This window comes from Bos taurus, chromosome 11 (genome assembly GCF_002263795.3).
Source record: "Bos taurus isolate L1 Dominette 01449 registration number 42190680 breed Hereford chromosome 11, ARS-UCD2.0, whole genome shotgun sequence".
Classification (NCBI taxonomy): domain Eukaryota; kingdom Metazoa; phylum Chordata; class Mammalia; order Artiodactyla; family Bovidae; genus Bos; species Bos taurus.
Window position 1 is genome coordinate 100,605,469 of NC_037338.1, and position 13,735 is coordinate 100,619,203.

A 13,735-nucleotide genomic window follows, 5' to 3' on the forward strand; every position below is an offset into this window, starting at 1 on the left:
CATCCTTCTCCCCCAACTTGTAGCACTCATCACCATGGTAATTAAATAACTGTGTCATGTTTATTAATGTAAAGTCTGCCTCCCAGCCAGACTCCATGGGAGGGAGGGACCATGTCCCTTGGGCATGAGTGAGTGAATGAAGGAATGAATGAGTGAATGAATGAAAGATAGATGGCGCAGGTGTGTCTCAGGGAAGCGAGTGGCTCGGGCCAGGCCTGACCCCTGGACAGGCAGGACAGAAGCCACTGAAGGGGATGCCCCCTCCCACCTCCCAGGGTGGGCCCCACGTGGAGGAGGTGGGCAGCAGCTGCTGACCTGCCCTGTCCTGCAGGGAGGCGGGGACTGCCCAGAGATGAGCTTGGGGGCCATCAAGGCTGCCGTGGAGGTGGCCAACCCCGGCTCCTTCATCTACGTCTTCTCGGACGCCCGCGCCAAGGACTACCACAAGAAGGACGAGGTGCTGAGGCTCCTGCAGCTTAAACAGCCACAGGTGAGCTACCGGCAGGGGCTCGGGGGCTGCTGGGGTCTCCAAGGGCAGCCCCAAGCTCCCGCCGGGAGAGCGGAACTGGGGCTTCTCCTGCACAGCTTGGGTTCCAGTGCCCGCCAGCTGCGCCGGCCAGCCCACTGGTGGAGCTGGGCTGCGAAGTCCAAGTGTGTTCTCAGGCTCTGGCCTCACCCTCCAGGCCCACGCCTCCCTGGGGGGGCCCACTTTTGATACAGACCACACCACTCCTCCGCTCTCTTCACGCCCCGTCGGAGGCTGGGCAATCCATCTTCCTCCTGGCGTCTCCTCTGCTCCCCGTCATGTCATTCTTCACCCATTGTCTCAGGGTCTGGAAGATGCGTTGGGGCTTTGGCTCCTGGCTGTCACAGCGAGTGGTGGGGGAGGCGGTGTGAGGGAGTGGGGGTTGCAGGGAGGAATCCCTGGGGAAGACCTCAAGAGCTGGGACTCCTCTCTGGACGGGAGAACTCCTCTGTCTTCTCATCGAGAAGAAATGTGGGTTCTCCACGGTTCTTCTAGCTCTGTGGCGTCCGGGGGCCACTTGGAGCAGAGTCAATTTCACTCCTTCCCTTGTAGATTTCATAATGGCTTCTACTGTTTTCCTGGCCCTGTGACAGACACGTGACCTGCATCGGTCCTGACCCCCACGGGGCGGGAACTCTCATCATTCCCATTTCACAGGTGTATCACCCAAGCCCAGAGAGATGACAGGGCTTCCTCCGGGTCACTCCCTCCTGGTCTGGCCTCCCCCTCCCCACTCCATTCATACCTGAAGGGGCTGAGGACGCAGTGAGCCAGGCTGCCCGTCTGTCTTCTAGGTGGTCTTTGTGCTGACGGGGGACTGTGGTGACCGCACCCACCCTGGCTACCTGGCCTACGAGGAGATCGCCGCCACCAGCTCCGGGCAGGTGTTCCACCTGGACAAGCAGCAGGTGACCGAGGTGAGTCTGCCCTGACATGCTGCATCCCTGGGTGGCTCTGCCCATCGGCTGGCTTCTAGGACCAGTGCTGAGTGCTCGCCTCACAGCAGGAGGCCTGGTGCTCAGGGCTTTTTGACACCTTCTTGTAGAACCCTCTCAATCACCCCCAAAGTAGGTGCTGCAGGTTCCTTAGTTTTGCCAGTAAAAAAGCCTGGGGCCTGAAGGAATAGCCTGGGTTTTAAACTCGGGATCCCCAGCAAGTCCAGGCTGGCAGGATGGATCTAGCAAAGCTCGGCAGAGTAGGGATGTTAAGGGGAGCTTCTCCCCAGAGTCGAGGAGCCCAGGGGTAGCTGGAGGATCACCAGGGCCGTCAGATTCAGGCAGTGTTGCTGGGACAGCAAGCCATGCTTGGGGACTTGGCAGGGAGGGGCTTGCTTGACGCTGCGGCCCGACATGCAGGGCTGCCGATGGCCCAGCTGACCAGGTGTTTGTGTTCTGGTCTCGGTCTTGGAGCAGGTGCCCCTCCTCCCTTCCAGGCTCCATCAGTTGCTCATATCTCTCCCATCTCTCCCGCTGCCCCGCACGTCCATTCCTCCCTAGGAGCTAGAGGCATCCTTCCAGTGGCATGCTGGTAAATGTTTCATGACCATCTCTCTCTGGAAGGAACAAGAATGCTCATTTCTCTGGGGTAAATGCTCCTACTTGGGCTGGTTTCAAGCTGCTGTCCTAAAGCCATAGAGTATGGGAAGTGATGCTTGCAATCTGCCATCTTGAGCCTGTGTGAGCCAGCTCCTACATCCCACCAGATCCTCTAAGACAAATCAGACCAATAGGTCCCTCCCCGGTATCCCCCAGGGAGGGTCCCGACGCTGGTCTGAGTTCTGCCTCTCCCAGCCCACCACCTTCATTCTCCCCCTTGCCTGCTGCTGCCTCTCTGCTCTTTCAACGCCCTGTGTCTTTTCTACCTCAGGGCCTTCGCTCGTGCGGTTTGTTTTTCCAGCTCCTCCTCCCCAGGCTCCTCATCTTTCCAGTCTGAGCGGAATCATGCCTTCCTTGATTTTTGTCAAGATTAATTCTCCTTTAATACCCCCTCAAAGCTCCCTGGGGGGCTTTATAGAATCATAATTTTACAACTGTGGGATTATTTAATGCCGTTAGGCTGTGAGATCCCCGAGGGCAGGGCCCTTAAGGTCCCATTTACGACTGTGTCCCCAGCACCTGGCGCAGCCTCCAGCATGGAGCAGGTGCTTGGTCAGTGGATGGACACAGACACCTGGTGAGTCGATGACGTGGGGTCCCTCGGGCTGGAGGAAGAGGAGAATGGGAGGAACAGCGTCTCTGAGGCTGCCGCGGCGCAGCTTCCAGCCAGTGCGTGTGTCGTGTATTTACGTCTCCAGGGCCGTGTTTAAGTTAGCGCCTTCGCTCCCTGTTGACAGATGGCGTTTATGGTTCTTTGCGACACGCCAGGATTTATTTCTTTTGGCATGTCAGTCTGCTCTGGCACCAAGCCGCCCAAGTGAAGGTGGGAAGCGTTTCAGAGTGGAGTGATGGCTTGGTCCTTGTTTTGGGGGTGCATCTTATCTGGGCAGTTGCTCGGGAACTGGGTTCCTGCCAGTGGCAAGTCAGACTCCAGGCAGCAGATGAGTTGGTGGAGGACGGCTTGCTCAGGTGTGGGGCTGAACTCTCCAAGTCTCTCACTCAGGGCATGGAACCTGGGGCGAGCCCCTGGCTCCTGGCCTTGGTGCCAGCCTTCTGCTGTGGGAGCCTGGCTGGGCAGCACATGTCTGATGTACTGGGATCTCCAATGGCCAGGACTGGTTGCCCCTGGGTAGGGGCCTGGGTCCCTCCCCTCCCTGGAAAGAGCGCCATCATTTGTCAGCTTCTTGCCTTGTACCTGGCCTGGCCCCTTCCAGATGTCCCCAGACATTTGGCAATGGTCACCACCAACCTCCACCCCCAGGAGAGAGGGAACGGTACCTTTGCTTGGCTAGAAGCTGCCACAATGCCCACACCCTGCCTGTTTGTCCTTTGACCTTTTCAGAGCATGTCCAGTGTGCCAGGAGTGGCACATTTTGCACTCACTCGTCTCTTTGTTTATTGAGCACCCACTTCATGCCAGGGCAGCTTTAGGTGTGGGGCGCCGAGAGATCGTCCATCAAGCTTAGATCTCACGCTTTCAGGCATTTAACTTCCTCTGCCTTTGAGATTCTGGAGTGACGAGAGGAAGGTGAAGATCCTTTCCCCCCTGGCAGGCGTCTTTTGGAGCTTTGGCCATCCTTCGATGGCCAGTGGGGGTGGGCATTAACCAGGGGAAAGGTGAACTGATCCCTCAGACAGTGGGAGGGGGGGGAAGGTGGAATTAACAGGTGAGGAGACACAGGTCCTGAAGGTGACCCTGTCCTGGATCCTTCCCCGGGTCACATCTGGCTTCAGACCCCACCCTAGCTCTGCCACTTGTCTGCTGCGTGACCTTGAGCATGGCACTTAACCTCTCTGGGCCTCCGTTTCCTCATGTTCACAGTTGGGTCATGAGGGCCCTTGCCTGGAGAGATGGTGGCAAGGGTGGGAGGAAGACCCACACTTGGGAGGGAGCCCTGAGTGAGAGCTAGTGATGGCCACAGGATCTCCAGCCCCGTGCTTCTATAGCGAGTGCAGAATACACACTCCCAGGGGTCCAGGGAGCCCCTCTCAAGATTAAGAGCTCTCTTGAGATAAGATTCTCAGGAAAGTAGAGCCTGGGGACAGTGCCCCGTGATGTCCAGTTCGCAGAGGCCCTCAATTTTCTGATCCTTGGCTCTTGAGGTCCATTCAGTGACCCCCCCGCTGTTGGCCCCTGCCTCACTGCCCCAGCTTCCTCAGCCTCTCTGGCTGTCAGATGTCCAGGGGGAGCCTTGGTTGGGGGGGGGGTGGTGGTGATTTATCTGCCGTAAAGGGCTGAGCAGCAACCATCTGGCTGGGGTAGCAGCGCCAGATTCTCTCATTCCTTCCCCATCAGCGACAGAGAGACAAGCCCCAGCACATTGCTGGCTCCCAGGCCCCCTGGTCCTGCTGACATCTGGAAGTCATTACCTTTGCAAATAAACATTAAGCCTGCTTGATGAAGCCTCTCTGCTCAGGAGTGTCCCTAGATTCCTCTCTGAGCCCCGGAGCCACTGCCAGGTCCAGCAGGCTTTGCCCCCAGGCCTGGGCCTGCGGGGGCCTGGCCTTGCTGTGGGCCAGAGGGTCTGCACCCCCAGCTCCAGAGAGGCGATGTGTTACAGGGCAGCCCTTGTGGGTGGGCCGCCTCCTGATGGGGTCGCTGGCCTTCTGGCCCACCTCAGCCCTCTCTCCATTGCGTGGTTCAGTAGCCTGAACTCCTGGGCATCTTCTCTCCATCAAAACATCCTAGAAAGAGCTTGTCATGACAGTTGCAACACAGTAGCGAGTGTGGGACGCGTCTGGGTAATTGCCAAATGGTGCTGCCACCACCTCCTGCCAGCTTTGCTCGGTCATGATTTCCTCCTGACCCCTGACAAGGCCCGGCCCCGGGGGAAGGGGACAGTGGTCACAGAGCTGTTGCTTTGCTGTGGGGGAGCTGCCTCACTTGGCCAGCTTCTGTCCGCCTTTCTAGCCTTGGCTGCTATGTCCCGTCCACCCCCGCATGGACGAATAACCTTGTCCTCATTTCTTAACCCAAACAGGTGGGATCTTTTTAAGAGAAACATTATTTAGAAAGTCAGGCAAAAACAGAAGAATGAAGTAGCTCCAAATATAAAAACAGAAAAGTTTCAGAACACAGGATTCTTGTCCCGTGATGACTGAAATCTAGCTGTAAAATCCAGGCACATGTGTTTCAGCTCGGTCTCATCAAAATGTAGTCATTTTCCAAATCTCGAGCAATTCTTCCAATTCCCTTCTGTTCCCTTTCTCTTCCATGGAAGAGCATGTGGTAGGCAGAGCTGAAGGACTGTGATTTAGGGCAAGGATGACCAATATGTAGCATGCCAGACACCACTTTCTAATTCCATATCCATGGCAAACATTGCTAATCAATTACAGGCCTTTTTCTAATTGAATCTGAATGTGGCTTCTCATTTCTCCAAATGGCATTCCAAGAAGTCACTTCCAGTTGGTTAGAGCTGACAAGCGACAGGATAGCACTATGGTTGCTCAGGTATAGTTTAAAGTCATACTTGTAAAGATATACTTGTTCCTTTTAGACGATTTTTACTTAAAATTTTTTTATGAGAAGTGTCAAAGATATTGAAAAGTAAAAAAAAAAAAAAAAAAGGTACTATCTAGATTTAGCAATTCACATTTTTGCTCCAGCTGCTACGTCTCTCTCTTTCTATACTTTTTGTTGAATCATGACGCCTTATCCATAAATAATTCAGTGTGGAATTAAAAAAATAGACTCCAGCATAACCCATAGTATCACCTAATATAACGAACAGTACTTTGCAAGTATCATCTGATGCCAAGTCCATATTCAAATTTCTCTATTTGTCCTCAAGCTGTTAAATCAGGTTTTAATCAAGGGCTGTGCGTTTTATGAGGTTGTTATGTCTGTTAAGTTTCCTTAAATCTGGAGGGGATCCATCCTTTTTTCATGCCACTGACTTGTTGGACAGGCGTTGATGACACAATGTCCTGTGTTCTGGATTCGTCTGATTGTTTCCTTATGGTGTCACTAAGTTGTTCGTTTCTCCTCCACTTGTTCCTTTACTCTCTCTAAACTGGAAGTGAAAGTGTTAGTCACTCAGTCGTATCCGACTCTCTGCGACCCCATGAACTGTAGCCCATCAGGCTCCTCTGTCCATGGAACTCTCCAGGCAAGAATACTGGAGTGGTTTGCCATTCTCTCCTCCAGATCTTCCTAACCCAGGAATTGAACCCGGGTCTCCTGCACTCCAGACAGATTCTTTACCGTCCGAGCCTGGAAGTTAGCTTTAAATGACTAATCAGATGGAGGCTGACCTTTGTGGCAGGAGTATGTCTTCCTTGGTGCTCTGTGTGTGTTTTCTATTACATCACACCAGGAGGAAAATGATGTCTGATTGTCCCCATTACTGATGACCAGTTTGGTTGGTTAAAGTGGTGACAGCCAGCTCTCTGCATTGCAAGCCTTTGTTTTTTCCTTTCTGACCCAAGGGGTCAGTGGGGTCACTCTAGGGCTCTAATTCCCCAGGAGCTTTTCATCTCATGGTTTTAGCATTCACTGAAGATGCTTGCCTGAAACAATTATTTAATTAGGAGGTTGCAAAATGATGATTTCCTAATTGCATCATTCCTTCCACATTTGTTAATGGGCGTTCTCCCATGAAGAAGAGCTTTTGCTTCTCCAAAGGGGTGATTTGGTTTCTCTGAAGTCATGGTTCCTACTAAAAAAATAGGGATCACACTTCTTTCTCTTTAATTAAGAATTTGCTTTTATTGGTGGCAAATGAGGTTTTATTGTTTTGAATTTTGATTTTATTTTTTGAGTATTTTTGTGGCATCTAGATTACATGGTGCTTCCCCAGTGGCTCAGATGGTAAAGAATAAGCCTGCAACGCAGGAGACCCGGGCTTGGTCCCTGGGTTGGGAAGATCCCCTGGAAAAGGGAATGGCTATCCACACCAGTATTCTTGCCTGGAAAATTCCATGGACAGAGGAGCCTGGCAGGCTATAGTCCACAGGGTGACAAAGGGTCAGACAGGACTGAGTGACTAACCTTTGATTGTATAATTCAGTGTGGTTTAATTGATTATGTTGTTATTCTTTTGGAGGCTCAAAGTCTCCCAAATTCCTATATCCTTCTGATATGTCTCCATTAGTCTTATTTTTTTGCCTTGCCACATAGCTTGCAGGATCTTACACAGGATTGAACCTGTGTTCTCGGCTGTGAAAACTCAGAGCCCTAACCACTGGACCACCAGGGAATTCTCTGTCCCCATTAGTCTTTGAGACCTTCTTTGCTTTATGAAATTACCAGTAGTCCTAGGCTTTCTTTGTATATTGCCTGCCCCAGACCCGAAATCAGCCATTTCTCCAAGGAACTCTGGTGGAAAACAGTAGTTAGAAACCACTGGGTTCTGAATTCACTTGGAATAAATTTATATTTAAAGAAAATCCATGCAGCTGTCTCTTGGCCGTAAGAGAAAAATCTTGGTTGAGATTTCCTTCCTTGCTTTATCCTACAAGAGACATAAAATGGTTTCACAACCACAATATGGCTAGTTCTGATTGTTACTGTTGTTGTCCAGTTGCTAAGTCATACCTGACTCTTTGTGACCCCAATGGACTGCAGCACGCCAGGCTTCCTTCCCTGTCCTTCACTGTCTCCTGGAGTTTGCTCAAATTTATGTCTATTGAGTTGGTGATGCCATCCAACCATCTTATCCTCTGTCACCCCCTTCTCATCCTGCCCTCAGTCTTTCCCAGCATCAGGGCCTTTTCCAGTGAGTTGGCTCTTTGCATCAGGTGACCAAAATATTACAGCTTCAGCTTTAGAATCAGTCCTTCCAATAAATATTCATGGTTGATTTCCTTTAGGATTGACTGGTTTGATCTCTTTGTAGTCCAAGGGACTCTCAAGAGTCTTCTCCAGCACCACAATTCAAAAGCATCAGTTCTTCAGCATTCAGCTTTCTTTATGGTCCAACTCTCACATCCATACCTGACTACTGAGAAAACCATAGCTTTGACTATACGGACCTTTGTTGGCAAAGTAACATCTCTGCTTTTGAATATGCTGTCTAGGTTTGTCATAGCTTCCCGTCCAAGGAGCAAGCGTCTTTTAATTTCATGGCTGCAGTCACCATCCACAGTGATTTTGGAGCCCAAGAAAATGAAATGTCACTGCTTCCGCTTTTTCCCCTTCTATTTGCCATGAAGTAATGGGACTGGATTCCATGATCTTTGTTTTTTGAACACTGAGTTTTAAGCCAGGTTTTTCACTCTCCTCTTTCACCTTCATCAATATGCTCTTTAGTTCCTCTTCACAGGAGACATAAAACAATTTCACAATCACAATACAACTAGTTCTGCCAACTGCTGCTGCTGCTGCTGCTGCTAAGTCACTTCAGTCGTGTCTGACTCTGTGCAGCCCCAGAGACGGCAGCCCACCAGGCTCCCCCATCCCTGGGATTCTCCAGGCAAGAACACTGGAGTGGGTTGCCATTTCCTTCTCCAATGCATGAAAGTGAAAAGTGAAAGTGAAGTCGCTCAGTCGTGTCCGACTCTTAGCGACCCCATGGACTGCGGCCCACCAAGCTCCTCTGTCCATGGGATTTTCCAGGCAAGAGTGCTGGAGTAGGGTGCCATTGCCTTCTCCTCTGCCAACTGCTAACTACTAAATAAAGGTTTCTTTGCACTTTCCTTTTTTGTCCTCAGGATGCCCCTCACTGAGAAAGTACAGTGAAATCCCTCGGTTTCTGATTTACTTGGAGCTAATCCTTTCCCTCATACTGGGGTTATGGTATCAATTTGTTGTACAGTCAGTTCATGTTTCATTTTGATTCTGTTTTAGGGTTGCACAAGATGCTTCTTGACATAACTTGGCTTGAAAAGAGGTGCTTCAAAACTGGAGAGGTTCCCACTTCCCTCTTTTTTGGTTTTCTTACTGGAACCTGGGTGGCTCAGCTATTGCTAAAGAGGCGATGTGAGCTGGGGTAGGGGGCGGGTGGAGTTGAGCCTTTGTGAGGCGAGCTTGAGGACCCTGTTCAAAAGGTGAGTGCTCTGCTGCATCACACACAGAGAGCAGATGCCCTGAACCCCTTATCCTTCACAGCTCCCGAGCCTGGGACATGACAGAGGGTGTCTGCCCACATGGGGCTCCCAGGCCAAGAGAGGTGACGGGTGTGAAACTAACCAGGAGTTGGTTGCTAAGGAAGGGGCAGGAATTTCTGCAAAGAGAAGAGCGTTTTGGTGGGGGGAGCTGCCCAGTGGGGCATGGGATGGGGGTTCAGCCCAGCAAGCATGGGGGCGTCAGGAGCATCATGATCTTGGGTCAGGTTGAACGGGTGAACCAGAGAACACAGGGACTTAGAGACTGTGGTAAGTCTTGGAGAAACAAGATAATTTTGTGCTTAGTAGAGACCATCTTGGGCTTCCAGGTGGTACTAGTGGTAAAGAACCCACCTGCAGAGGCAAGAGACATAAGAGACGCAGGTCAGATCCCTGGGTCAGGAAGATCCCCTGGAGGAGGACGTGGCAACCCACTCCAGTATTCTTGCCTGGGGAATCCCATGGACAGAGGAGCCTGGAGGGATTCAGTCCACAGGGTCACAAAGAGTGCGACACAACTGAAACGACTTAGCAGGCAGGCAGAGACCATCTTAGACTGGGTCCAGGACTGTTAACCTGGGTCCATGCACGCAGGGCGATGGTCTTTGAGGGGACTTGAGAACCTCCTGAAATCATACTCTAAATGTGTGCCTAACGAGTATGATGTTCTGGAGAGTTGTATGTCTCCTGATATTTCAATGGGACTTGTCCAAAACATAAGATTTTTATTGTTTTTTATTTTAATTTAATTTTTTGGGCCGTGCCACACACAGGGATTGTGGGATCTTAGTTCCCTGACCAGGGATGGAATCCCAGACCTCAGCTGTCAAACCATGGAGTCCTAACCACTGGACTGCCAGGGAATTCCCCAAACGTAAGAATAAGCAATTGTACAACCAAGGATATTAGATTTCTCAGTGTTGTGATAAGGGTCAGGAGTAGACTGTCCGCTTAAAGATGTGGTCCTACTTAGAGAGCATGGTGCCTGGTAGGGGTTGTGGGCTGAGGGCCCTTGGGCAGGAATGGTGAACCGCGTTGCCCTGGGGGAGATCCCAGACTTCCAGGGTGCATCAGTGTGTAGGAAGCACCAGGAGGGCTTCCTGGAGGAAGCGATGGATGTCATAGAAATTGGCCATGTGACGAAGGAGGGGCCTCATCCCAGCAGAGGGGTGCCCTCTGCTCCTTCCATCTGAGCTGAGTCCTCTGGATGCCTTCATTCAGGTGTCACAGGCCAAGAGGGAAGTGGTGTGTGAATCAGGTCCAGTGTAGGGCAGGGGGGACTGTGACGGCCTCAAGTGACCTCGAAAGCCTGCATGCTGCCTAAAACTCACCAGGGGACCAGACGCTGCCCACAGCTGGCAGCTTGCTGGGACCCACCTCCGGTGTGCCAGACGCAAGCAAGGCATCATGGGCACCTGCTGGCATCAGCCCCTCACTCCTGCCCCCCAGGTGCTGAAGTGGGTGGAGTCAGCCCTCCAGGCCTCCAAGGTGCACCTGCTGTCCACGGACCATGAGGAGGGCGGCGAGCACACGTGGAAGATCCCCTTTGACCCCAGCCTGAAGGAGGTCACCATCTCCCTGAGTGGCCCAGGGCCCGAGATCGAAGTCCGAGACCCGCTGGGTATGTGCACCCCGGGGCTGGCCTCCTCCTTGGGCCTGAGACTGAAATAAAAGTCCAGGATGGGACAGAGAGGAGGCCAGGAGATTTTGGACATAAAACTCCAGGAGCACCGAGGGTAAGGGAGATGCTGAGTGGAAGGCAGAGAGGGTGTCTACAGTGGGTGAGGATGCAGCGGGGCCATTAGCAGCCCAGCGAGAGGAATTAAAATGATGACCGTCCCTGGGGCTGCCAGATTCACGTGGCATCTTCCCCAGGTTCTCTCTTCAGTGGCCTGGAGAGTTGGTGGGGCAAGAATTAGTGGCACAGTGTAGAGATGGGAAGTGGTGGGGGGGCTCTGGGAGGTGGGGTAATTTGTCAGGGTCATCCAGGCTCCATATGATTTGGACCCAGCTGCCTGGTGCCACGGTGCTCCAAGGATGTCCTGAGTACTCTGGTCCAGAGGCCAGGGGTACAGCCAGCACCTGGGGAGGGATGAAGATGGAGAGCTCAAGGAAGGAGAGGCCTGGGTACCCCCAAAGGCCTATTGTCAGTTCCTCTAGGAAGCCCGAGGCTGGGGTTGGAGGGCTGTGGGTTCCTGGGGATGGGGAGGGGGGCTCTGTCAACCCCAGAAAAGGGTCGGGGGCTGAGCAGGTCTTGGGGCTTCCACAGGGAGGATCCTGCAGAGGGATGACGGCCTCAATGTGCTCCTCAGCATCCCTGACTCTGCCAAGGTCGTGGCCTTTAAGCCTGAGCATTCCGGGCTGTGGTCCATCAAGGTAGGAGGCCTTGGCTTCCTGGGGTTGGGGAGACCAGCTTCACCAAGCTGAGACATCATCTTCCTCTTGCCTGGGCGCTCGGAAGCCTGGAGCCCTGGGAAGCTGTGGGTTGGAGCGTGGGCAGTGATGTGGGCATATCAGTAGAAGCAGGGGGGCAAGATCAGAGGAGGAGTATTGTGCTTTGTGCCAGTGAGAGAAGTGGAGTGGTTTTGGGTTAGTGAGGGAACTTCAAAGAAGGACTTGGAGAAACCACTCGGGTGTCCAGAGGTGGGCGACAGGGTTGGCTCGCGGTTCAGGACCCTGTCCTTTGAAGAGTGCACAGAAGAAGCTAGGGTGACCTTGGGCTCAGAGGCACAGGACTGGCAGGGGAGCAGAGTCTGTTCTAACCTGCCGGGGACTGGGGGCCTGGGACTGGGTGCAGGGCTCCTGGCCAAGCACCCTGGGATGGGGCAGGCTGCTGTCTCTGAAGCACATGGCTTTAGCTGATCAGCAAACAGTTATGGAGCCCCTACTGGGTGCTGGGCTTCCCTGGTTGCTCAGTGGTTAGGAACCTGCCTGCCAAGCAGGAGACTTGGAAGATGCAGGTTCAGCCCCTGGGTGGGGAAGATCCCCTGGAGAAGGAAATGGCAACCCACTCCACTATTCTTGTCTGGGAAATGCTATGGACAGAGGAGCCCAGTGGGCTACAGTCCATGGGGTTGCAAAAAGTCAAACATGACTGAGCGACTAAACCAACAGCAACTGGGTGCCAGGCACAGTGCTGGGCACCGCGGGCACTGCTGTTCTTCAGGTTTGGAGCATCTTTGGGCCGAGAGCTCTCATGCCAATAGGGAAGGCAAGGCAGGGGTTGGGGGACCTGTGGGTGTTGGGGGTGGGGAGCGGGAACGACAGGGCTGCTTAGAGAGTCCAGCTCAGGCAGTGCCATGGCCGGACTCTTCCTCTTCCATGGGGGGAGCATCATGCTGGGTCCCCAGGGAGTGGGTGAGTTACCCACAAGTCTGCAAAGGCGGGAGAATTCCAGTTGCTGACTCCAGGCCGGGTCAGGTCGGCCACCTGCCACCTGGAGCTGGGGGGCTGGGGTCAGACACCCTGGTGATGTGAGCCTGGGCCCGGGCTAGATCTACAGCAGCGGCCGCCATTCGGTCAGGATCACGGGCATCAGCAACATTGACTTCCGAGCTGGCTTCTCCACTCAGCCCTCCCTGGACCTCAACCACACTATCGAGTGGCCCCTACAAGGTACGATGCTCTGGGCCCTGGGGCGACACAAGGCCACCTTCTGCAGGGGTGGGGCTTACCTTTAGGAAGTTGGAGGGTGCAGTTCCAGGGGGCAGCCATAAGCCTATGACTATGGAGCAGGCTTGCAGGAGTTGGTCCAGCCTCTCTCTCACATCACAGTGAACTGTACCCAGGGCTAGCACCTTCTCTTTGGGTTCCAGCCAGGGTGACCCTGGGACCGTTTACTTTTAGAACTTCCTTCCTGTCCTTCAAGGCCTCCACAAGCTCAGGCTGTTCCCCTAACCCTCCTTTCCCTTTCTCTTTGTCAAGATTTGTCTGTCTAGAGCCCCACTTCTTCCAGTGAACATCAGGCTGTTGTTGTGCAGGGGCTAAGTCGTGTCCAACTCTTTGCAACCCCATGAACTACAGCACATCAGGCTTCCCTGTCCCCCATTATGTCCTGGAGTTTTCTCAAACTCATGTCCATTGAGTCAGTGATGCCATCCAATCATCTCATCCTCTGTCGCCGCCTTCTCCTCCTGCCTTCAATCTTTCCTAGTATCAGGGCTCAGAAATATGGTCTCTTGCCATGGGGCCATTTGGAGGGTTTTACTGGGATCAGCTGAACAAAGAGATGGGAGGGACTAGGCCACAGCATGTTAAAAAGCAGAGACATAACTTTGCTGACAAAGGTCCATATAGTCAAAAATATGGTTTTCTCAGTAGTCATGTATGGAAGTGCGATTTGGGCCATAAAAAAGGCTGATCACCAAAGAATTTATTTTCTCAAATTGTGATGCTGGAGAAGACTCTTGAGAGTCCCTTGGATACAAGGAGGCCAAACCAGTCAATCCTAAAGGAAATCAACCCTGAATATTCATTGGAAGGACTGATGCTGAAGCTCCAATACTTTGCCCACCTAATGTGAAGAACCAACTCATTGGAAAAGACTCTGGTGCTGGGAAAGATTGAG

General features: G+C 52.8%; 1 protein-coding gene across 2 annotated transcripts in view; it reads left to right on the forward strand.

The window, feature by feature from the left end:
- The window catches only part of HMCN2 (hemicentin 2), a 177,860-nt gene that overhangs the window by 24,747 nt on the left and 139,378 nt on the right, over window positions 1-13,735 (forward strand). For both annotated transcript variants that reach the window (XM_010810510.4, XM_010810511.4), the window contains exons 3-7: window positions 332-490; window positions 1,321-1,443; window positions 10,618-10,789; window positions 11,438-11,544; window positions 12,663-12,783. In XM_010810510.4, coding sequence (XP_010808812.1) covers window positions 332-490; window positions 1,321-1,443; window positions 10,618-10,789; window positions 11,438-11,544; window positions 12,663-12,783 — 682 coding nt within the window. The remainder of the gene's footprint in view (window positions 1-331; window positions 491-1,320; window positions 1,444-10,617; window positions 10,790-11,437; window positions 11,545-12,662; window positions 12,784-13,735) is intronic.